Below are 24,779 nucleotides of genomic sequence, written 5' to 3'. Positions count from 1 at the left end.
TGGGTGGATGGATGGATGGATGGATGGACGGACGGACGGACGGAATCATGTTAGATTTAACAGAAAGGAAGTGACTGACGTACCGTAGAGTCGGACCTCTGGCCCGGTTCCCCCTGGTCCTCCTCACTCTGCTCCCCTCTGTTGGTCTCACTGGCGGCGTCCACAGACGCTCCTGTGTCCACACTGTCCTCACTGTGCAGAGAGCAACCGTCGTCCAGCAGGTCCAGCCGCCTTGCTGCATCCGGCTCCTGCTGCTTAAGGTCCAGGTCCTGGGTGACGGTCAGAACCTTCAGGCTGGCTTCCAGAGCCTCCTTCTCCTTCAGGAGGCTCTTGTAGGCCCGGACTACATCCTTAAAGCGGGTCTGGTACTGGACCAGCTGCTTTTTCTGAGACTCGATGGTGTCCAGCAGCTCCTTCCTGCTGGGGCCGCCGCCGAAACTCATCCCAAACTTCTCCATGTCGGGCTCAGTCCAGGTCAGACCGGTTCCATCGTCATACAGAGATCGGACTCATGCAGGTCTCACAGTGGACTCGGTTGTCCTCACATCTAAACTAAAAGAGAGAAATACTTCATTAAACATCTGCAGGCTGTCCTGCTGTCAATTAATAAAATAGCATCAGAATCAAGCTGTTTATGGATACAACTTCGGTTTTTACATCAAGTATTTAATTTCCTTTTTCCAATGTTTGAATTGATTTGAATTAATCTGCATGAACACAGATATTCACAGGACTTAGATTTTTTTGAAAACATTCAAGATGGCTGCTAACGAAAATTTATATTTGGACTACAACTGCCAATATTTATGTTGTCAGATTAAACATAATTTCACCCATTTAAAAAAACAACAAAAAAAATCTGAGTCATTAATCTTTTTTTTTTTTCTTGTTTTTCTTTGCGCGCAATTGTTCAAGATGTACACTGTTCTCCTATAACTGGATAAATCTGTTTGTGGTCAAATCCTGCATATTTATAAATATTTTGAACCATGGAAATTCTATATATTTTCTTGATCTTGTTTACTTTATCTGGTAGCTACTTGTCAAAATGGCCACCATGGTGGTAATGGAGAATATATGTTTCATCCTAAAATTAAAGTGACTAAAGGGAAATATGAAAAACCTTCATCCTGAGAGGGTGAGGATGCAAACTTTCATGCTTGTTTCCACACTTTAAATTTGTTTTTACAGTAATATGTTGCACGGTTTTATTCTGTTTTTTCCTGAAATGCAGTTTATTATTCAACTCCAATAATGTGAAACTACTTATGGATCCAGTCGCGCTCCTAATTATTTTTGGGTGATTTCTTTAATCTCGTTCTGCTATTCAGGATCCGGTTTTGGATTTAGTCCAGTTAGTTTGAATCCTCAAATAGTGACTTCCTGGTGCAGCAACGCAGTCTGTAAATATAAATCTTACAGGCAGATGCATCACAGTCCAGTCCAGTGATACATTGAAATAGTTTGAATTTCGGTTATTAAATAAATGTAGTGTTTCAGGATCCACAAGATTCCACATTCAGAGACAGATAGTGGCAAAAATGGTAGACAAGAAGCTCTATTTTATGTTTATGTATTGAAAATTTTTTATTTATGTATATATATTTTTGATTAACTTGTCTTAAATGTGTTTTAATTAATCAAATTTCGTTGTAATCTGCAGAAATTGCTGTTTTACATTTGAACTATGAAAAAGTCAGAAAACTTCACAGTCCACTATCCCGCCGGTTGGATCCGGTTCTTACCTGATAATCGGCTTCCTGATACAATAAGCGGCTTTTAGCGCTTTAGAGTCACAAACTAACTAAACTAAATATACTTAGCTGTCGACATCAAATCGAAACACAACAAACCGGTCCAAAAAAATCCTGTTAGCCCTCTCCTATGTCACAACAGCAGCTGCTGACAGCCGCCATGTTCTGCCACAGCGGAACTAACGAGAAGGACCGCCCTGCAGCAAACAGGAAGGGGCGGGGACAAATGTCAGCCCCATAGAGGGCGCTATTTCCAATATTATTTACGGTAGTTTCTTTTTTCTTTTGAAATGTTTTTTGGATTCCAGTCATGATTAAAAATTTAAAAAATTGAATATATTGTAAATTAGTTATTTGTTGTTTTTCTTTTGAGACGCGTGGATTCAGTAGAGAAAGCAATAACCCTTGCCTAACTATCAAATATATTCAGTTTTATACCATTTGAACCCTTTTAATATTTTTCAGCCAATTCTATATTTAAAAAAACATGTTTTTAACTCATTTATTCAAAATCAATGTGGATGTATTCTACTATTCTTTTATATTTTTAACAATTTCTTAGTCAAAATTGTGTATTTTGCTTCAATAGCTTCCGTGTCATGTGACTCATTAACGCCAAATCAATATAAAATTGTTCTGCTAGACCAGATAGATGAGGTACACTCATTTTTACTATTCTATTGTCTTCCATAGATTATTTAGACACTTTTTAAGTCAAAATGAATCTTTTTTCCTCAATAGCTTCCAAGTCATGTGACTTGTTGACTCACAATCAGTGGAAAATGATCTACTAGACTATTTTAACAAGGCACACTCATTTTTACTCCTCGTCAGTGGATCACATGACATGGAAGCTATTGAAAACCTATTTTGTATTTTTATATACATATAAAATTACAGAAAAAATAAAAAAAGACTTTAAATGGGATAAAAATGAGTCAACCAGTGTAGTTGAACAATTTCATATTGATTTGGAGTCAATGAGTCAATGAGTCTGACCTGGAAACTATTGAGGAGAAATAATAAATTTTGACAAAATTTTTTTTTTAAAAAAACATATAAAAAGGGTTCAAATTTTAAAAGAAAAAATGTGTGTGGCTCATCTATTCAGTCTAGCTGAACAATTTCATACTGATTTTCAGTCAACTCAAAGTTGGATATTTTACCCCGCTGTATAAGACATTTTGTTTAATATTTAAAATATCTAAATTATGAGAATATAATTTTCATGTCTTAATTTTTTTCCTGGGGACCCAAACGCATCATTGTTCTTGGAGTTGTTAATAAAGTTGTTTCAAAGTCGTGACGTCATTTATTCCGCGTTGGCCTGGACGTGGCACCAAGGAGGAGCAGCGCCCACAATTCTATCTGATCCGGTTCTTCTACGCTTGTTATTCGGTTCTGACAGCAGCCTCAGCGGGCTAAGCGCCTAACAGCTCCCACCCTCAGCTTGTCATCTACTCAGGCTGCCTCCGTGGAAGACGTTGTTTAATAAAAAATGGGTCTGACCATCTCGTCTCTGTTCTCCAGGCTGTTCGGGAAGAAACAGATGAGGATACTGATGGGTAAGCATTGCGGCTAGGCTAACTAGCTCCGATCTGATCGGGCCAGTACCGGCGGCTGGCTGAAAGCGAACTCTACAGCCGAACTGCTGCTTTTCAACGGTCACACTTTACGCTGCCACCCGGTTTACGTTCGTGCTGATCTATGTTTTACTGCGACTTTTAAAGAAAACGGACCAAATCGAAGCTAAGTTAGTTAGCAGACGCTAACGGTCAGAGCTAAACGGAAGGAGTGGTAGATCTGTTGAAACTGTCAGATCCAGTTAGTCTTTTTCCATTAATCTTCTGATCCAGTCAGAAATAATCAGAATCAATCTGCTGTCAGTTTTAGAGACAGTTCTCTTAGTTTCTGTGTAGTTTTTCTGCTTTTAGAAATGGTCATCTACTTAATCTTTATGACTTCGTATCAGTTTTTCTCTTCTATTGTTGCTATTGATCCAGTTTTGTCATTGATCAACTCCTTAGCCTGTTGATCCAGTTGTGTTGGGCTGGATCCACTTCCAGTAGCTTGTGTCCATTTGTTTGAAACTGGTTCCAGTTTTGATTTGATCTCCAGAAGTCAGGATCCACTGAACATTTGGATTAAATTATTTAGCATATATTATTTTATTGATCCACTTGCATTACACTCTATATTTATTTTATAGTTAGTTATGTGAGTCGAAGATCTGAACATTATCTCTAAATATATATATATATATACACTGCTCAGAAAAGTGTATATGTACACTTACTGTTTAAGTGAACACTTAAGTGTTCACTTTATTTTTTTGAGCAGTATATATATATATATATATATATATATTTCCTTTTCCTGTTTTCAGGCGCAGTCCTGAAGATGTTGCCTTGAAGGTTTAGTTCTGGATGAATTCTTGTTGTTTCTGGATCCTTTTATGTTATTGTGGATTTGTGTCTTTGTCTGTTCACAAACTGTTAGATTTAAAGAACAGAAAAGTAAAGAATTAGTTGCAAATATCTAAAAAATATTGAATTTTTAGGGTGAAAGGTGACATACGATGAAGTAGATCTGATCATCAGGAAAATGTTTGTGCATTACCTGTGGTGTCCAACAGGGGTCAGTGTTTGGTCTCAATTATTCTTGTTACATAAATGGCCATTTTAAGTTGGCTAAAATAATATAGTTGTTTAAGTAGAAGGGTGTGGGTGATTACTTAACATATGTACATATGTTCTGTTTAAACACCAGTAAATATGAACCAAATGATCAGAACGTTCTGCCTTTGCTTGTTTCAGTGGGTCTGGATGCAGCTGGAAAAACAACAATCCTGTACAAACTGAAACTCGGAGAGATCGTCACCACCATCCCAACTATCGGTGAGCTCAGATCGTCTTTCAAGCAGCTAAATGCTCAAAGGTCAACAGGAGGAGGGTTGATGAGATGAAATATTGATTATTGGTTGTTACTGCGTTGTACCTATGTGAACTTCAGAGTTTATTTTTGTCCATTAGGACAGAATCAGATCAGGAGTATCAGTAACCAACCAATTCCTGACTCCAGTTACTCTATTTGTTCATACGCTGGAACATTCATTTCCAAATCAGCCCTGCTTTATATTCACTTTTACCTTCCGCTAAACTTTCCATCGATATGAGTGGATCCACCTCGTTTGCTTTTCCTCTTTAAATCTGCGTTCGACCCACTTCGAACCCGCTCTGCGTTCATGAAGCCTCATTTTCAGCTCCTCTGGGTTTTGGGTTGCCGATCAGGTATTGTTTGAGCTTTTCAGATGCTAATCAGTTTCTCCCGGTGGTAAAAGCAATACCTTGTTGCCATGGTTACGCATCATAACTCCCCAAACCAGAGGGGCAAGTTGTAAAAACAAAGAGTAGGGCCTTGCAGGAAAACCTCAAATGTGGAAAGTTTAGCGAACTAAATAAAATTTTTCCAACTTATTATGACATTTTTGAAAAATGTGGATTTAATGTCTGGAGGAATAAATAGAGCGTCTTCTGCGAGTGAGAGTCTAGCTCTGCTTCTATTACAAATGATTGCAAAACTTTGTCAGTTTTCCACTAATGTCGAACAAACACAATTTTGCATTTTGTGTTTTATAAAAATATTATATTTTTATAATATTTCTTATTATAAAAATAAGAAATATAAGAAGATTATATTTCTTTTTATTTCATTAAATAAGAAATATAATCAAAATCATGTGAATAAGTTTTTCATTTAAAAACATCATCCTCCAACCACTTCCTGTCGTTTTCTTTGTCGTTTCTGCCAGTAGTAACATCTGGTTGTTGATCACATGACTTCTGAGGTGCGAAAAAAGGATTTCCGTTGCAATTTTGCAAAATACACCAATTTCAATACAGCCGAAAAACCCTCCTCATCCTAGTGCAAAGACTTCCCGTTGAAATTGCCATGTTGCCACCGAGCTGATTTGGTTCTTCAGTCAACGGAAGCGTTGGCCTGACCTGGCGCTCGCTAACGGCTGCTGCGTGTTTCAGGTTTTAACGTGGAGACGGTGGAGTACAAGAACATCTGCTTCACGGTGTGGGACGTCGGCGGCCAGGACAAGATCCGACCTCTGTGGAGGCACTACTTCCAGAACACGCAGGTACGCCCCCCGCAGGCGCAGGCTCAAACTGCGGCTACCGACGTTCTGACCCGGTTCTTCTCCTGCAGGGTCTGATCTTCGTGGTGGACAGCAACGACAGAGAGAGAGTGGCCGAGTCGGCGGAGGAACTCTCCAAGATGGTGAGTGGTCAGTAGATCCAGACATGATCTGTCATCGTTGACATCACGCGTCACATGACTCTGGCTCCCTCAGATCCAGGAAGACGAGCTGAAGGACGCCGTCCTTCTGGTGTTTGCAAACAAACAGGATCTTCCCAACGCCATGGGGGTCAGCGAACTCACCGACAAACTGGGCCTGCACAGCCTGCGCAGCAGAACCGTAAGGATGGATTTACAATCACCACCTGCAGAACAGGAGCTGTGTGAAGCTTAGCATAGGATGGTATCGAGAATAATCGATTAGTGAAGTAATCGTCAACTATCTTACGGTAAATTAGACTCAAAAAAGGCCATATACTGAAAGAACAACACATTCAGAGCAGTAATTTAGGCAGAACTGTGAAACAATTTTACCTAAAAGTTTCACTTTGTTTATATTCTGTAAACAAGAACTCAAATTAGCACATTTTGCTATCCAATTATAAATTATTATTTATAATCCATAAAATAATCAATACTCTGTATTGGAATTAAGATGCAGATTTAGACTGGAATTTAATTATTTGTATCTTTTAATGCATTTCTAATATTGCATAAATTAAAAATCTGCAAAATTTTACAATTTTTATCAAGTTAATTGTCAGTATAATCGAAATTAATCTATTAACTCAATAATTCCTAGTTGCAGGAAGTATTTAGCTCATTTAAGCAGCTCAGATGAATTAGATTTTTTCCTGTCTGAACGCTTTTCTCACATCATTTCAAATAAAATGTTATAAATAATCACTTTTTATCTTATTGCCACAAACCCAGAGCTGGAATGAGGTCTGGACTTCTGATAAAGTTAAAATATCTTCCAGTCCTGTTGAAAATTAAAGTTTATTATTCATTTGGAGGGCAAACTTGACTTTAATATATTACTTAAAAATGGTCTCAAAATAATATAATTTATTAAAAGAATTTCTGGGACAGTTTATGGTCCAGTAAAAGTTGTCATTGTGACATTTAAACACATTATTCCATTTCTTCAGCGCTAGTTGAGAGACTGCTGCCTCCTGGTGGCTGTAATGTGCTTTACACACCTGGTAAAATCTGAAAAGGACAAATCTCTTAAATCTCTTCAGTTCATGTCTCTTAAAGATTATTTTAAGCTTTGACAGTTATTGTTCCCTAATTCAGAGAGTTAGAAATTTGTTTTTTGTGCAATAAAACAGTTTTCCTTCCCTTTGGCAGAAATGATGCAACCAACATTTCATGTCTTTCCTTCCTCTTGCGTCAGGACAAAGAGTCACTTTTTTCTAACACTTTTTATATGTTCTGTAATATTTTGCAAGTTCTGTTTGCGCTTCAGTAGTAAGAATTGTCCTTATTTGTATTTCCTGGCAAACTTATTTCCTGTTAGACATTTTTAAAGCTGCAGTATGTAACTTTAATTTTTATTTTACCGATTTTTGAAACTGTTTGAGACAGATAATCTGTGGAAAAATGGAGCTCCTCTGCCTTCCCCCAGTCCTCCGAGTTCTTAACAGAAACAACCAATCAGAGCCTGGAGGCGGGTCTTAGTGCTGTCAGTCACCCTTTGTGCTTTAAACAGAATCTCTTGGTTTCTGAATCAAATCGTGACCCTAAAAGTTGGAGTCAAATCAATAGTGAAAGATTTGCATCTCAAACTGCTACCCTGCAGCTAGCTTAGCCCACTGTGAATGCTAAAGCTAGTTAGCATAGCCACTGATAACTGTCAATAAATTGTTTTCCCAAACGCAAGGCGTTTTTCCACCCTTAGCACATTGAGCAGCGTGTACATGATGCTGGTTGACAGCGCTAAGACCCACCCACTGGCTCCAGTTTTCTTCAGTAATAGGAGCTCAGGGAAGAAGTGAAGATTCATCTTTTCACATTCCTTCCTCATTTTAAATCGTCACAATTTTAACAAATAAGTAAAAATCATGTTTTCATAAAAGTCACAAACTGCAGCTTTGATGCTGAATGGATTCTGGTTCTGACGGGTTTGTTTCTGGTTCCAGTGGCACGTCCAGGCCACCTGCGCCACTCAGGGGACGGGTCTCTACGAGGGTCTGGACTGGCTGTCCAATGAGCTGTCGAAACGCTAGACGCCTACAGGAAGCAGCAGGATGATGTCACCGTGTACAAACCGAGGAGGGAGGATGGGGAGCATTTCACAGGACTGTTTCTGGGTTGTTTTTGTTTTTTTAAATTATAAATGTATCTGTAGGAGGAAGTGATGTCATGGACTCTGAGCTCACCTGGTTTCCCATCATCCTCTTCTATTGTTTGTTAGGTCTGTTTGTTTTCTTTTAATCTGTTTTAACTCCAGATCATGTGACCGGATGTTGTAGGGAGAGTGGGGGGCGGGGCTTACGACAGGTGACAGTTACCTGGTCATGTGTCTCATTCCACAGAGCCGGACCTGACGGCCTCGTCATTCCTTATCAGTGTGAAGAGGAAGAAACACAGACGCAACAACGATGCAATAAAGGTTTTTTTTTCTTCTCAGATCTCTTTAAGTGCACTTTTTCACTAAAGTTTCACCTTGACCTTTGACCTGCTTTTGATAAAAAAAAATTTTACAAGAATGAAACAATACACGCTGGTCGTTTTAGGATCTGTGGACTAAAATTAGTCAAGAGTTTAATGCATTTAATGAACAGAAAAAAATAAGATTTTTCAGTATTTAACCTGCTGATCAATAATTAGAACCAACGTTGATTTCCAGATGATCCCATATGTGATTTTAATTAAACGCAGCTCATTTAAGGAGAGTTTGAACAAATCCTACCTATGATTGTTACATCAGAAGATTATGATGTAATCTGAGAAGAAAGGAATCAGTTCAATCTTTCAATATTAGGAATTAGTTGATTAAGAATCTGACCAATATCATTAATCCTCTTGGAGTTACATTTGTTCAGGATATGGAATAAGTTCAGGAGGAAGAATCAGGAATAGAAAAACAGAAATCGGTTCAAAGGAAGCAGCTGTTCAAAAATAGATACGTTAGGGAAGAAACTTCAAAAACATTCAAAAGAATCTTCAAAAAGAGGAACTGGCTCAAAGGAAAATGTTCAAACCCAGGGAATCAGAATGGGAATCAGTTTTGAGGGAACAATCTGTTAAAAAACAGGAATAAGTTCAAAGGAAGAGTCGGTTTTAAAAGAATCAGTTCAAAAGAAAGAATATTAAACAGGTTTAAGCAAGAATCTGTTCAAAAACAGGAATCAGTTCTGCATTGATATGTCTGTTTAGTTTATGCTAAGCTATAAGGACATTATTAAAAGTAACCAAGATAAACTAAAAACCTGTCAAAACAACTATTGAGAACTGATTAAGACATTTTTTAAAAATGGAACAGTCCAAGTCAGTCCCTGAGTCATTCTGTAACTTTTACATGAATTTCATCAGCAACTCGATTCAGGATCTCATTTAAATTTCCATAGAAAACTGGCAGTAAAAGCAGAAGTTTAAGCAGCAGTTTCAAATTGTTTATTTTACAGACATCGTAAACAAAAATAAATCACAGAATGACGCCATCGCCTTCGTCCAGTTCGCTCCGGTTCCTACACGTTGACTGGTTCGTGCTGGTTGTTCTGACGTTTGACCACAAACACTTTCTGACCTGAAATCGTCACTACGTACACAAAATCCTCCAGGATTACTGCAAACATGAAGCACACAGGTCGGTTAGCTGCTGAGCCAATCAGATCTCTCTCTGGTGAAACGAGCAGCTTTGTTACCTGACATGCGTTTGAACGGCGCGTCTGTTGACCCGGATAACCGGAAGCGGCAGGCTGTCCGGACCATCTGCATCATCACACCGGCAGTGTGCTCATCGTTCTCCAGCTCACCTGCAGACTGAACAGGTGAGGAGTTCTGTCAGAACCGGACCTTGTTGGTTTCAAACCATGATGAAAAGCAAATGAGGTGGATTAGCATTGCTTTCCAACAACTGATGCTGTCAAAGTATGGGAGTGCAATACTGACAAAAAAAAAGAATCTCACTATATTGTTTTAAATACTTTAATAAAAATATCACACTTTTTTAAAAACATATGTAACTTCAAAACCATTCACAGAAAAAAAATTATATATACAAAAATCACAAAACACAAAAGGCATAATTATCAAAATGAAAAGAAACCAAGGCTTGAAATATGTATGTGTAATCAATAGATAAGATTTAGGAAAAAATATCACGTCAGAAAAAAAATTATTAAAAAGGAAAAAATATAATGATAAGTTGTACTTGGATAAACTAATGTTACAAGAAGGAAGTCAAAATAATGCCAGAATTCATAGTATCACTTTATTCTAGACAGTTAAACTTTTTTGTAATTTTATTATTTTTATTTTCTTCGTGATCCTAATACTCCATCACAAGTTTCACTTTCTTAAATTAGCTAGATTTTTTTTTAACTTTCTGCATAATATTTTAATCATTTTTGAGCTGTTCTCATGTGGGAACATCTCTCCTGGATTTCCTCAGCACATCAGTAAGTTTAAATATTAATGTTGTGACTTAAACTTTGAGGTTTCCCAAATTATGCAACACAGTAAAAAATGTGAACGTTTTCTAACAAACACCTAAATTTCTAAATCAATTTTAAGCCTAAGTCTACCTGACTGAGTTGCAAGTTTTCCAACAAAAAGTAAATTTTAGAATCATATTGCCACAAAACGTTGCTTTTGATCAGCTTGCTGCAAAACATGTCGATAGAGAAATGTGGCACTTTTGGTTTTCCATCCACTGTGTTTTGTACTTTGTATAGGTGGTTAAACGTGGAGAAACTCGTTTTTCCCCAAACTCACAGCCAGAACTCCGTCCTCACTGATGACCAGGTAGCCGAGCTGGTCCGGAATCCGCTCCAGACCCGCAGTCAGAGCCGCCGTCGTCTGGAAAACAAACAAGCAAACAAAAAACAGGCTTCCGTGAACGTTTCATCAGCTTCCAACGAAACAAAACGGAGAAAATATTAAGTTTAAACCCTCACCATACTGTACAGTTTTCTGCTGCGGTTTGTTGTTTCTAACTGCAACTTCACTTCCGCCTGCTGCCGCTGCGTGACCCTCACGTGACCACTGACGCAGCGGCTCACATGATCAAGCCTGCTGATCCGAACCGTCTCTCGGTGGTGCTACTGGACCAAAGCAGCTGGCTATGGCGGGTCGAGGCAAACTGATCGCCGTGATCGGGGACGAGGACACGGTGACGGGCTTTCTGCTCGGTGGGATCGGGGAGCTGAACAAGAACCGAAAGCCGAACTTCCTGGTGGTGGAGAAGGACACGAGCATCACGGAGATCGAGGAGACGTTCAAGTGAGGCCCGATACACTGTTACACACCGGAAACCTCTCATTTTAAATATTTATACAAAATTAAAATAGACCTCAGGTGAAATCAACAATAATAAGACAGCATTATTGATGAGAATATTAAATTTGTAAAATTCTGAATGGAATCTGGTGTTGCTTGAGGTTCGGGCCCACTAGCTCCTCCCAACTCATACACTTCATGTTTTAATATTTTTATTTCCTATAATCTGTTTTTTGGTGTAATTTGGCAGAGAGTTTATAATTATATTAATTACGACACATAAATGAAAACTGTCAATTTAACCAAAATGTTAATATGTTTGTTCTTTATACCAGACTCTCTTGAAAATGAAAGCGTTTTTAAAATTAGTCGATTGTTGATCGCATATAAAACTTTATGTTCGATCAGAATGACCTCATTAAATGTATTGATAGTATTGTAAACATTCGTCTGACATTACATTGTTCTGATATTTTTTTCATTTGGTTGTCAAAGAAAAATGACTTTTTAAGGATATTGGTGCAATGTGTGTATGGAATACCCTCAGAGGCAAAAACAATAGTGCAATGGAAGTATCTTATTATTTAGATTATTTGAAAAATTCAATCTAGATTAAAAAAAAATCTTAAATGTATTCCAACTTTCTGAACAGATTCCTGACTTTGATTCAATTTTTGATAGTGAATCTATTATTCTTGAACAGATTACCTACTCTGAACTGATTCTTGAAAAACTTCCTAATTCTGCGCACATTCTTAAAGAGATTCCTGACTCTGGTGTGAAATCTGATGCTGAATCTTAGGTTTTTTTTAATTCTTGAACAAATTACTGATTCTTGAACAAATTCCTAATTCTGAACTTAGTCTTGAACAGATTCCCGACTTAAATCTGATTCTTCACTCTGAACAGATTTCTACATTTGAACAGGTTCATAGATCTGAACTAATTCCTGTTAAGATTTCCCTGTTATTTTAACTGTTCGGACATTTGTTTCCTCCTGCAGGAGCTTCCTGGCTCGGAGCGACATCGCCATCATTCTGATCAACCAGTTCATCGCCGAGATGATCCGGCACGCCATCGACGCCCACATGCAGTCGATCCCGGCGGTGCTGGAGATCCCGTCCAAAGAGCATCCGTATGACGCGTCCAAGGACTCCATCCTGCGCCGGGCCAAGGGCATGTTTTCTGCAGAGGATTTCCGATAAACGGCTGATTAACGAGCTGAGTGTGTTGATCCGCTGGTTATTTACACGGCATGTCGTCTGAGATTTCCAGGAACTGGATGCTCAGTTTTCATGTGACTGTGTCGTTTTTTTGTGTGTATTTCTGCAGTTGTTCTCCTCCCATCAGTGTTTGTGCAGATGTGTTAACTTATAAAATGTAATAGATGTTGGAATTAATAAAATATATTTGTGATTGTGGAGTTCATTGTTTATATTCAGTGAGAGAAGGTAACATATCAACTACGTTTAAACGTTTTTTTTTCTACACAAACTCATTCATTGGATCAGTACATGTAATATTCTTAACTCCTTTAAAGCTGCAGTATTTAACTTTTACAAAAATATGTTTTTTCCATATTTGTTAAAACTGTCACCATGTCATGTTACAGCCAGATAATCTGTGAAAAGATTGAGCTCCTCCACTTCCTCAGAGTGTTATTTCTGCCTGAAGAAATGAACCGTTCCAGACCAGCAACCAATCAGAGCCAGGAGGCGGTGTCTTAGTGCTGTCAATCATCCTCACGTACTGCTGATAAAAATGTTGTAATGGCGGAGAAACAAGCCACCATTCCAGGAATGCTATTTTAGGGTTTTAGATCGTAGATTTATAACCCCTTTACAAAAATTCTGAACTGACCTCAGATTAAAGTCTAAAATACGTGTAATGTCCAAATCATAATTCCTCCACCACTGTGCTTAACAAGGTTTTCTCCAAAAAGACTTGTGATTTATGTGGACACAATCTTCAAAAAGTAATGCTGAAGTATTCTTTTTAGTGTGAAGATACTTTTTTCCACCACTCTTCACAAGGTTTGCTCAAGGTTTTTTTAATTGCCTTGTTTGTAGACGGTCTTATCCTGGGATGAATTTGCTGGGGAAATTACTTTTCTTTCATTAGTTCTTTCAAAATAGAAATGAATGATCCAGAATCGGATCCAGACGAGATAAAAACAAGAACTGAAAACACCAACACAGAGGAACTTCATAAGCTTCTGTCCTTCAGCTGAAGTTCAGAAAAACATGAGCTGACCCTCAATGGAGGACAGAAAACACTGACGCTGAAGGACATCCTGTGCAACCCCAGGATCTTCAGTCCGGTGGAGACCAAATAGGAACTATTTCTTTTTATAGTCTTATCACAATATCAGAAAGTACAAACCGTTCTGTTAATTTCTCTTTGGGAATCAATAAAATGTCTTCTATTCTATTCCAGTAAGTGTAACAGGGTTTTATTTTAACAGTATTGCAGATGTGAAGTAAAAAATTGTTTATTTATTCTTTGAATTTATTTTGTTTTGTCTAGAAGTTGTTTCTTCAGACTTTTATCGGTAGTTTAAGTTCAGTGCTGCGCTTGACGGTTGGTGGTTACCATAGCAACCAGTAATTGCAGGCACCTCCCCCTTTTTCTGTTGCCATTGGTAACTAACAGCTCTGTGTTTTCTTTACAAATGTTATATTTTCACACATATTTAAACAAATTTAATCATACACAGTGTTTCATTAGTAATTTTGCTGTATTTTCTATATGTTTTTAACTGCTATCATTGTTAATGTTGTCTATTTTAGTTATGTTTAATTTTACAAATGTTAGCTGCTGCTAACTGCTCATTGGGAGCTTTTCCTTTGTAGTTTGCTTTATCTTTGAATCTTTCACATATGATTTTATTTCCTGTACTAAAAATATATTATTTATGTTAAAGATGAGATTAGTTATGTAGATTAATGATATAAATTTATGTTAAATACGATCACAATCAGGCCCTTTTCTCTGCTGCTGTCTGTAATTGTGGGGCAGAAGCTGCTGGACTGACCTACTGGACCTGAGCTGAACATAGAGGGGTTACAAATGAACAACAAAAAACTGACCTCAGATCAGCCAGAGGGAGTATAAAGCCCTTCAGTTGGCCGGAGCTGCGTCAGACGGCCGCTCTGCTTCCCACCATGATGCTGTTCCTCATGATGATGATGATGATGATGATGGCTGCTTTTACATCCGCTGGTCCTCTTCCTGCTCCACCTGAGCACCCCAGGTGAGGTTCAACCTCAATCCGCCTCGGTTTATCTCTGCATTTCTGCTGCTCTGACAGGTCAGATGAGGTATTTTGTTGTTTTCTGTCTGCAGTGAATCCAAACTCATGGAGGACGACAGAAACTCCACTGGGAATCTTCACCGATCCCAAAATGAAACAAACTTCCCCAGGTGAGTCGTGTCGACGTTATGGAGGTTTTCATGATTCTGATTATTGTTTTTCTGATTTATTCAATTAATTGCTTCTTAAATTATTATTTGATAATTAAATATTTCCATTTTAGTTCATATTATTGTAATTTCTGGATTTTAAAGTGTAACATTCCTTATTTCTGGCTCATGTGGTTAATTCCAGTGTACATTGAAAAATGTTTTTACATTTAAATATAATTTATTTTTTTATCAGTTCTTTAGCCCCTTCTTTAATTTTGTAGTTAAAATATTTTTTTATTTTATTGATGTTTACAATTTTATTACATTTTAGTTTTATTTAGATTTTATCGAAGACCTCCTCAATCCCACCAACATGCCTTCTGTTGAGGAAGCTGAGCATGGGGACTCTGGGTTGGGCTCTCCAATCTCTGGGGACGAGGTCGCCGAGGTGGTCAAAAAGCTCCTCGGTGGCAGGGCCCCGGGGGTGGATGAGATCCGCCCGGAGTTCCTTAAGGCTCTGGATGTTGCAGGGTTGTGTTGGCTTACACGACTCTGCAATATCGCATAGACATCGGGGGCAGTTCCCCTGGATTGGCAGACTGGGGCGGTGCTCCCCCTGTTTAAAAAGGGGGACCGGAGGGTGTGCTCCAATTACAGGGGGGTCACACTCTTAAGCCTCCCTGGTAAGGTCTATTCAGGGGTCCTGGAGAGGAGGGTCCGTCGGATAGTCGAACCTCAGATTCAGGAAGAGCAGTGTGGTTTTCGTCCTGGTCGTGGAACACTGGACCAGCTCTACACCCTCAGCAGGGTCCTGGAGGGTTCTAGGAGTTCGCCCAACCAGTCTACATGTGTTTTGTGGACTTGGAGAAGGCGTTCGACCGTGTCCCTCGTGAGGCCCGTGTGGGGGGTACTCCGGGAGTATGGGGTACCGGGCCCTTTGATACGGGCTGTCAGGTCCCTGTATGACCGGTGTCAGAGTCTGGTCCGCATTGCCGGCAGTAAGTCGGGCTCGTTTCCDGTGAGAGTTGGACTCCGCCAAGGCTGCCCTTTGTCACCGATCCTGTTCATTACTTTCATGGACAGAATTTCTAGGCGCAGCCGAGGTGTTGAGGGGATCCGTTTTGGTGGCCTTAGGATCGGATGTCTGCTCTTTGAGGATGATGTGGTCCTGTTGGCTTCATCGGAACGTAATCTGCAGCTCTTGCTGGAGCGGTTCGCGGCCGAGTGTGAAGCGGCCTGGATGAGGCTCAGTGCCTCCAAATCCGAGGCCATGGTCTTGAGCCGGAAAAGGGTAGAGTGCCTTCTCCGGGTCAGGGGGGTCGTCCTGCCTCAAGTGGAGGAGTTTAAGTATCTGGGGATCTTGTTCACGAATGAGGGAAGAAGGGAGCGGGAGATCGACAGGCGGATTGGGGCAGCGTCTGCCGTGAAACGAGCGCTGTACCGGTCCGTCGTGGTGAAGAGAGAGCTGAGTCAAAAAGCGAAGCTCTCGATTTACCGGTCGATCTACGTTCCCACCCTCATCTATGGTCATGAGCTTTGGGTCATGACCGAAAGAACGAGATCACGGATACAAGCGGCCGAAATGGGCTTCCTCCGCAGGGTGGCTGGGCTCTCCCTTAGAGAGAGAAGCTCGGTCATCCGGGAGGGACTCAGAGTARAGCCGCTGCTCCTCCACGTCGAGAGGAGCCAGTTGAGGCTCGGGCATCTGGTAAGGATGCCTCCTGGACGCCTCTCTGGTGAGGTGTTCCGGGCACGTCCCACCGGGAGGAGGCCTCGGGGAAGACCCAGGACACGCTCGAGGGACTATGTCTCTCGGCTGGCCTGGGAATGCCTTGGGGTTCCTGGAGGAGCTGGAAGAAGTGGCTGGGGAGAGGGAAGTCTGGGCCTCCCTTCTGAAGCTGCTGCCCCCGCGACCCGACCCCGGATGAAGCGGAAGAAAATGGATGGATGGATGGATGGATGGATTTTATCTAATTTGTTTCATTTGAGTTTTTCTTTTTTTCATAGTCTTTAAATGAATGTCTTTTAATTTTAATTTTACAAATCAACAGATTTTTGTTTTGTTTTTGTAATTATTCCTTTCAAACTATTTGTGTTATTTTAATGTCAGTGGAGTTTTATGATATTTTACTATATTTTAGTTAGGCTGAAACTTATTTAATTTCTTTTATTTGGGTTTTTTATTTCTTCTATTTTATTTTTGTTGCTAGTTTTTCATTTTCCTATTTTATTTTTCTCTCATTTAATTGTTTTATTTGATATTTTCAAATTTTGTCCTTATAATTTTGTGCTTTATTTTTAAAAGAAATTAATTTCAGCATTTTCTAACATTTTAACAGTAGGTGCAGCTACCATTGTGATATGTACAACAGATGTTATGCAGGCATCTCCTCCTCATCCTTTCACTGCGTTTTTGTACAAACCTGTTGTGGTTTTGCTTTCGTCTTTCAGTTTTGACTCTTCTGTGAACATTAATGGGACAGAGGGCGGCAGGTAAGTTCCTGGTCATCTAAATTTTATAAAAGAGATCTACAGGAGAAAATACTGTTGTTTAACTCAGTTTGCTAATTTCTGTGTTCTTGTCATGAACAGGACTCCCTATATGTGAGTAAACTCTGCTGTAAATCCTCAACTCCAGCTCCACGTCATCCACTTTCAAACTGCTCTGTATTTGTCTTCCAGTTTGGTTCTTCCTCAGGGCCCACTGTAAGAATCAGTCCTCAGATTAAACATTCAGTATCTGCTCAGATGCTTGTCTGTGTTGTTCTCAGACAGATGTGAAACCAGATGTTTGTCTATGTGTGTTTCAGGGAACCTGGTCAGGAGTACGTATTACTGATAATCTGATTGGCTGAAAGGGATCGTCAGTGGGTGAAGGAAAAACTCATAAGTTTAACTTTCAAAACACTGTAACTATGTTTCAGGGAGTCGATACCAAGAGCCGTAACTATATAGGATGAAGATTACAAACCAAGTTAGACACAGAATAAATCGCAGAAGGTGAGATGAGAGCAGAGTTGGGTAGTAGTCAAATATTGTACTCAAGTAAGTGAGTCAACATATTTTTATTCAAGGAAAAGTAAAAAAGAAGCTCTCCAAAAAAAATCAAGTAAGAGTAAAAAACTATTTGGTGAAAAGTTTACTCAAGTACTGACCTGATCAAATGATCAAATATTTAATATTTAAAAATTATACCACCAGATGGATCAAAATATAAAGTCAGTCAGAACTTTGGGTATTTTAAGAATAAAAATGACAATAATTAATAAAGTAACATCATAAGGTAAAATACAATTTTTCCAAATATGTTTCTTTCAATAAAAACTTATGAAACTTTAACAAAACTATGTTTGTTTCTGTGTCTGGTGAACGAGACACTGACAAACAGAGCAGCTAAAACATTTTTCATTCAGTCGAGAATCCAGAAATGTTACTCAAGTAAAAATAAAAAAGTAAAAATACTCATAAAAGTAGATATTTTCAAAAAAGTTACTGAAGTAGATGTGACTAAGTAAATGTAACTAGTTACTACCCAACTCTGGATGAGACCCACAGACCTTAACAGTCAGCCATTTAATTAATCAGGTTCATGTGTACTGAAGCGCCAAAATAATAATACAATTTTCAAAAGTTTAAACCTTATACAGATTTAAACCTAAATTTCAAAACATCTAGAAAAAAAGGAATGGCTGGGATCCACTGGTAGTTAAACAACTTGTTAGATTTAAAAAAATAATAATTACTTCAATAATGGTAAGCCTTTGTTACATTTTTCACTCACGGAGGTCGAAATTTTTCACCTGCGCGGTGCATGCTGGGCCGAAGACGATACTGTCATAGAAGCTAACATACGCTAACATCTGGACTGAGGCAAACTCCGTCAAAGTTTTTATGTGCTGTAATACATGAAATGTAAATATTAAAAAAATGTGATCGGCTTGTGATCTACTGTTTACTATATTAACCAGAGGTGACACCATTAGCCGGAGCTAACACCGTTAGCAGAATGAAGGCCAATGAAGCATCTCTAAGTTTGCATAATATATTTGAGAAAATGTTTTGATCCTGATGCTAACAATAAACAGCTTGAGTTACAAACTGGAATATTCAAAATCAATAAATCAAAAAGTAATTGGTGAAGGACATTGCGAGTATTTTCTGTCTTTGCTCAGATTGTGATTGGTTTCCTGACACAATTTATGTCCATTTTCATATACATTTCAATAGATTCTGAAAATCGGAGAGGAATTATTGAATTGATTAATCAGGATTATTTTAAATCACACAACTAGAAGATAACCTGACATCCGGAACTTGCTTCTGATTAAAGTTACTTTGAATTTACTTGTTAGTACGGAGAATAACAGTGATTTTTGATGTGTTCTTCTTTCAGGAAAGCTTTTTTGAACACAAAATGTCCCATCAGTCTTTGCCATACGGGGAGGCTCGGTGAAAATCTTCAGGCTGGAGGAGATGAAAAAGCGGGAGGGTCTGTCCATGATCCTTACGGACCTGGGAAGTGACATCACAAACTGACCCACTTCTACCTGACCAGACGCAGAGAGACATCATGAAATCACCTTTAATTGTTTTTCTCTGCTCTGTAATCATTTTGTCTCATCTTATTATCCCATTTCGCCCTGAAACACTTTTTCTATGTGTAACCGGATCCTTTCCCGCGTTGTGCTGGTTTTTGAGTGGATGGACCGTGACACAGTTTATCTTTCGAATGGATGATTCTCGGTTTATTTCTGACGAGAATACAGACAAAACAACCGTGTTAAAAGCTGCCCGCTCCAAGTCCTACACAAAACAAAAGTATAAGCAAAAATTAACTTAATAGAGCTATAAATAAACAATGTATTTAGATGGAAAAATAAAGTACACACACCTCTCTCACAGGACAAGACAAAAGGGGAGGGGATAAGGGGCGCAAACCTTAGACATAATGTAAGACATAGACATTATATTATGTCTATGGCGCAAACAATTTAAAGATAATACCACAGAAGAAGAAATAAAAGGGAGGGGCTTCCGATCTTAAAGTAACACGGTTAAAACAATGACAGGTGTTTCAGTAAGATAAGGAACAAGACAAATAATCAAAAAAATACATTTTGTGTAATTATAACAAAAGAGAATTACAACCAGGTTACATATGCAATAAATTCAAATTGTATGTTTTATAATCATTACACCCTAGAAATCAACTGCAGCGTCCATCTGTAACTACTAAATACTGTTCATGAGATGTAAACCAAATCAACAAACCCGTTACAGAAAAACAGAAACGTGTCATTTGAGGGGTTTATTCAGTTGTTTGAGGACAAAAATATATATTTGCTTAATTGAATGAATCTGATACAAATAGCACAACAAGATTCTCTTTGCTTATTGATGCTGAATAAAAGCGCTTTAAAAACATTTTCTTCTGTATCCTGATTTTAAATTAAGGTGAACTTTGGCGCCATCTGGTGGCGGAATAAAGAAGCTCACTTTCTTAGTGAGTTGAGTTTATTTCAGTTTATTTGATCATTTTTCTGCTCCGCCTCCTGCGGCGCCGCCCTCCGCGGCCTCTGCTCCGCCTCCGACGTCACCATTCACCGTAACGCCCATGTGAGCTTCACCTCCTGTGCCGTGGTCGGTCCCCGGAAGGTTTTGTTTTTTTCTGTGTTTGAGTTCCTGTTTGTATTTAGTTGTGTTTTCTGGACTCTAGCCCTCCTGCCGCCGCCCACCCTGTTGGGTCTGGACTTTTCTGTTGGGCGTCTGGTATCCGCCCCTTTAGGGGGTACTGTCGTGATCCGTGTTTCTGTGTGTTTATTTTTGAGTTTCTGTGTGATCCTGTGAGTCCTGTTTCTGCGTCTTCCCCGTCGTCTCCCAGGTGTGTCTCGTTCCCTTGATTACCCCATGTGCATTTAGTCTCACCTGTTGTCTGTGTTCTTCGTCGGATCCTTGTCAATCTATGTGGTCTGCTCCCGTGGATGCCTGTTTTCCCGTGCTGTTCCGTGTTTGGATTATCATCATTAAATTCATCATTTTTTCATCACATCCTGGGTCTACCTGCGTCCACTTCCTCACCGCAACCAACCACATCATGACACTAGCTTCCTAGTGCCACACAGGCCCAGTTGCCAGCAATTCAACTTTAAAAGTTACATATTTTTTTCAATGCAGATTCATACTTTTCCAAAGTTCTGGAAGCCTTAGAGGAATATATTGACAACTGCTTCGATCGGATCTGCACCATGAAGAAAAACAAGAACACACCAAGCACTACAACTCAAACCTCTGAAGGAACCCGACAGCAGGAACAACAAGTAGCACGGATAACTCACCCACATTGTCATCCGAACCCAGCCCTTGAGGGATTAGTGTCATCTTATTGACAGACTTTCATTGATAAAATTACTGCATAAAGACTTTCAACAGATGCATGATGGTCTGATGATGGTCAACAGAAACTGGTGAAAGAAAAGAAAGGCCTTCACTCTTCTCTCAAAACACTCACTCATTCATATTGAACAAACAGTGGAGTAAACAGTAAACCAAACAATCCCGGAAACGATGAGTCAAAATTCTTATGACAACAAGAAATTTATCAAAATAACTGGAAAACGATGAGATAAAAGCCAAATCCTAGTGGCAGAGAGTGGTGACTTTTTGAGGTGTGATCAGTTATTGATCATATCATTTGCACATAGCAACAGTTGTTACTAGTAAATTTAGAAAATGCATAAGAAATAAATTTTTTGTCGGCCCCTCCAGTGCGGTGCCCCCATTTGTCACGTACAGAACTGGTTTTAACTGGTTTCAACAGGATGTTGGTGGCGTATAAACACTGAAAAGCAACATCAAGTACATAGTATCAGAAAGTAGAAGCTGTTCTCAGTAGGAACAGTTTGTACTTCCACATTTCTGTATCTAGAAGTCGGGAGAAAGGGTAGATGAAGAGACTGAACAGTAACAAGGTTACAGGTCCGGATGGTGTCAACCGGATGGTGTCCACCCCAGAGTCCTGAAGGCCTGAAGCTGCAGAGCAGCGTCACCTTTTCAACATTAGTCTGACCTGAGAGAAGGTTCCACTGTTATGGAAGACATCCTGCCTGATCCGGTACCAAGAAAACTCAACCATCAGCCATCAATGACCATAGACCTTTTGGCCTGATAACCCACATCATGAAAGTCCTGGAGAAACTCCTGTTGGCTCACCTGAATTAGAAGACAAGAACATATCAAGACCCCCTGCAGTTTGCTTATCACTGTGAAGTTGGAGTTGAAGATGTCATCATACACCTGCTTCAACAAACCCACTGCCATTTGGACAAAGCAGGCAGCGCTGTGAGGATCATGTTCTTTGATTAACCCTAACCCTAACCCAATTCAGCCAAAGTTGCTCTGTGAGAAACTTCAGAAGACACAGGTGGAGGCCTCAACAATTGCCTGGCTACCTCACAAACAGACCACAGTTTGTGAGACTGAAGAAGGACTGTGTGTCTAACCAGGTGGTCAGCAACACGGGAACACCACAGGGGACTGTATTCTCACCATTCCTTTTCACTCTGTACACATCAGACTTCCAGCCCAAGTCCAACTCCTGTCATGTCCAGAAATACTCAGATGATTCTACAGTTGTTGGGTGAATCAGACATGGACAAGAGGCCGAGTAAAGAGAGCTGGTCTGTACGCCTTGTGTCATTGTGTGGGAACAATCGTCTCATCTTAAATGTGAACTAAACAAAGGAGATGATTGTCTATTTCAGGAGGAACAGGTTTAGATTAAACCAAACTTCCATCATGGGAGAAGAAGTGGAGGTGGTTCAGGAATATAAGTACCTTGGTGTTCATCTGGATAATAGACTGGACTGTAGATGCAACAATGAAGTGTCTATAAGAAGGTACAGAGCAGACTGGACTTCTTGAGGAAGCTAAGATCCTTCAAGGTTTGCAGCAAGATGCTACAGGTCTTCTATAAGTCGGTTGTTGAGAGCGTCATCTGATCTGCCATCATCTGTTGGGGCAGCAGCATCAGGGACGTGAAAAGGCTCAACAGCCTGATAAAGATGGCTGGTTCTGTTCTGGGAATGACTGTGGAACCTCTGGAGATGATCATTTGCACGTAGCAACAGTTGTTACTAGTAAATTCAGAAAATACATAAGAAATACCCTTTTTGGCACTCCCTCTAGTGTGGTGCTGCCATTTGTCACATATAGAATTGGTTTTAACTGGTTTCAACAGGATGTTAGTGGCGTATAAACACTGAAAAGCAACATCAGATACATAGTATCAGAAAGTACAAGCTCTTCTCAGTCAGAACAGCTTGTACTGTACAAAAAAGGCTCAACAGCCTGATAAAGAAGGCTGGTTCTGTTCTGGGGATGATGGTGGAACCTCTGCAGATGATTATGCAAATAAAATAAGGATTCTTCACAGGATCAAGAAAATTATGGACAACCCAGAACATCCTATTCATGAGACGGTCTTGGGAAGGCGGAGCATCTTCAGTCAGAGGTTTCCTCAGATTTACTTTATAACAGACTACTATAAGAGATCTTTCATACCAGCAGACAATATGATTTATGCCTACAGTCATTACAATCTACAATAACTCTAATATCCCTAACCTATATAACCCCTATATGCACTGTGCTCATCAGGAGAGGGCTCGCTTTCTTCACCTCTTGTAAATCATGACAGTGGCTGCAATCCCTGACGTCCTATCCTCCCTCTAGGCCTGGGCCTGGGTGTGTCACCCTCACAGACCCCCCTGAAGCTCCGCCCCTGTATAAACAACACAAAACTGACCTCAGATCAGCCAGAGGGAGTATAAATCCCTTCAGTTGGCCAGAGCTGCATCAGAGTGCCACTCTGCTTCCCACCATGATGCTGTTCCTCATGATGATGATGATGATGGCTGCTTTTACATCCGCTGGTCGTCTTCCTGCTCCACCTGAGTACTCCAGGTGAGGTTCAACCTCAATCAGCCTCGGTTTATCTCTGCAGTTCTGCTGCTCTGACAGATGAGATGAGGCATTTTTTGTTGTTGTTTTCTGTCTGCAGTGAATCCAAACAAATGGAGGACAACATGAACTCTCCTGAGAATCCTCAACGTCCTCCAAATTTTGCAAACTACCCTGTGTGAGTCATGTGGACCTTACGACGGTTTTTATGACTGTAATAAAAACATTTGCTGCTAAAACTTAGTTTTAAGTTCATTTCTACACCAAGTTATCTGCTTTTGAGTTTAGGTTATGGGGTGGCAAAAAAATAAACAGTTGCGTTTCATCTACGTCTGTATTTTGGAGTGATTCGAGAACAGTGCCTTGAGGTACACAACATTTGGTCTTTAATAGTTTAGATTTATCAAATAACAGAATCTAGCTTATCACTACTCACACTTTGAGCTGATATTTTTAAATAATTTACATTTATTTTACTTCTTTTCATCTGTATTAATTTATTTAGACATTTTTGATTTTATTTTACTTTTGTTTGGATTTTGTGTGTTCTTATTGAGTCTCTGTGTTGTCACGTTTTTCCCCTTCATTGTCCCAGCTGTCTCCTGATTACTCCCTTGTGTATTTAACCCCACGTGTTTCACCTGCTCACTGTCAGAGTCTTGTCTTGCTTTTTGTCAGTAGTCGTTAGTCGTGTCATTGTTCATCACTGTCTTGTTCCAGTGCTAATATTTTCCTAGCATCATTGCTCACCTGTGCTGCATGAACTTCTGTACTCTTTTGTGATCATAATCATCACCTTTACGCCTGCAAAACATCTGGATTGAGACAAACTGTCTTAAACAAACAAATGTGATCAGCTTGTGAGCTACTGTTTATTATATTCGCCACAGCTAACACCTTTAGCCAGAGCAAATACCGTAAACTAGAGCTAACACAGTTAGCAGTAGCTAATGGCTGTTCAAAAGGCAAGTGAAGCATATTTAAGTTTCTATAACACACCACCCTGCAGAAAGTTTTAATGTGAAGGACATTGTGAGTATTTTCTTTTTGCTCAGATTGTAATTGGTT

At 39.6% G+C, this 24,779-nt stretch overlaps 4 protein-coding genes across 5 annotated transcripts in view; 2 read left to right on the top strand and 2 right to left on the bottom strand.

The window, feature by feature from the left end:
• The window catches only part of gcc1 (GRIP and coiled-coil domain containing 1), an 8,432-nt gene extending 6,484 nt beyond the window's left edge, over positions 1–1,948 (bottom strand). Inside the window, exons 1-2 of the mRNA XM_008400883.2 lie at positions 1,746–1,948; positions 84–552 (exon numbers count right to left, since the gene is read on the bottom strand). Coding sequence (XP_008399105.1) covers positions 84–458 — 375 coding nt within the window. The 5' untranslated portion in view covers positions 459–552; positions 1,746–1,948. The remainder of the gene's footprint in view (positions 1–83; positions 553–1,745) is intronic.
• Positions 1,949–3,070: 1,122 nt separating this feature from the next.
• Positions 3,071–8,534, top strand: LOC103459372 (ADP-ribosylation factor 4). Of its 2 annotated transcripts, XR_532726.2 has the most exons (7): positions 3,071–3,319; positions 4,571–4,651; positions 5,792–5,901; positions 5,970–6,041; positions 6,115–6,240; positions 8,045–8,319; positions 8,441–8,534. XR_532726.2 is itself a non-coding variant. In XM_008400882.2 (6 exons), exons 1-6 carry the CDS (start codon positions 3,253–3,255, stop codon positions 8,129–8,131), a joined length of 543 nt encoding a protein of 180 aa, XP_008399104.1. In that variant the 5' UTR covers positions 3,071–3,252; the 3' UTR covers positions 8,132–8,534. The 2 variants fall into 2 exon arrangements, 1 of the variants encoding a protein (XP_008399104.1); XM_008400882.2 differs by having other exon boundaries at positions 8,045–8,534.
• A 964-nt stretch (positions 8,535–9,498) lies between these two features.
• Positions 9,499–11,114, bottom strand: lamtor4 (late endosomal/lysosomal adaptor, MAPK and MTOR activator 4). Its single transcript, XM_008400881.2, has 4 exons — positions 11,027–11,114; positions 10,845–10,928; positions 9,773–9,890; positions 9,499–9,693 (listed from the first exon to the last, which is right to left on the bottom strand). The coding sequence occupies exons 1-4, from the start codon at positions 11,027–11,029 to the stop codon at positions 9,596–9,598; spliced, it is 303 nt and encodes a 100-aa protein (XP_008399103.1). The 5' UTR covers positions 11,030–11,114; the 3' UTR covers positions 9,499–9,595.
• atp6v1f (ATPase H+ transporting V1 subunit F) lies at positions 11,098–12,771 on the top strand. Its single transcript, XM_008400880.1, has 2 exons — positions 11,098–11,351; positions 12,352–12,771. Exons 1-2 carry the CDS (start codon positions 11,194–11,196, stop codon positions 12,551–12,553), a joined length of 360 nt encoding a protein of 119 aa, XP_008399102.1. The 5' UTR covers positions 11,098–11,193; the 3' UTR covers positions 12,554–12,771.
• Positions 12,772–24,779: the final 12,008 nt, after the last annotated feature.

Source organism: Poecilia reticulata, linkage group LG23 (genome assembly GCF_000633615.1).
Source record: "Poecilia reticulata strain Guanapo linkage group LG23, Guppy_female_1.0+MT, whole genome shotgun sequence".
NCBI classification, from domain to species: Eukaryota; Metazoa; Chordata; class Actinopteri; order Cyprinodontiformes; family Poeciliidae; genus Poecilia; species Poecilia reticulata.
The sequence above is the reverse complement of the archived record's forward strand: the minus strand, read 5'-3'. Positions and strand labels throughout refer to the sequence as shown.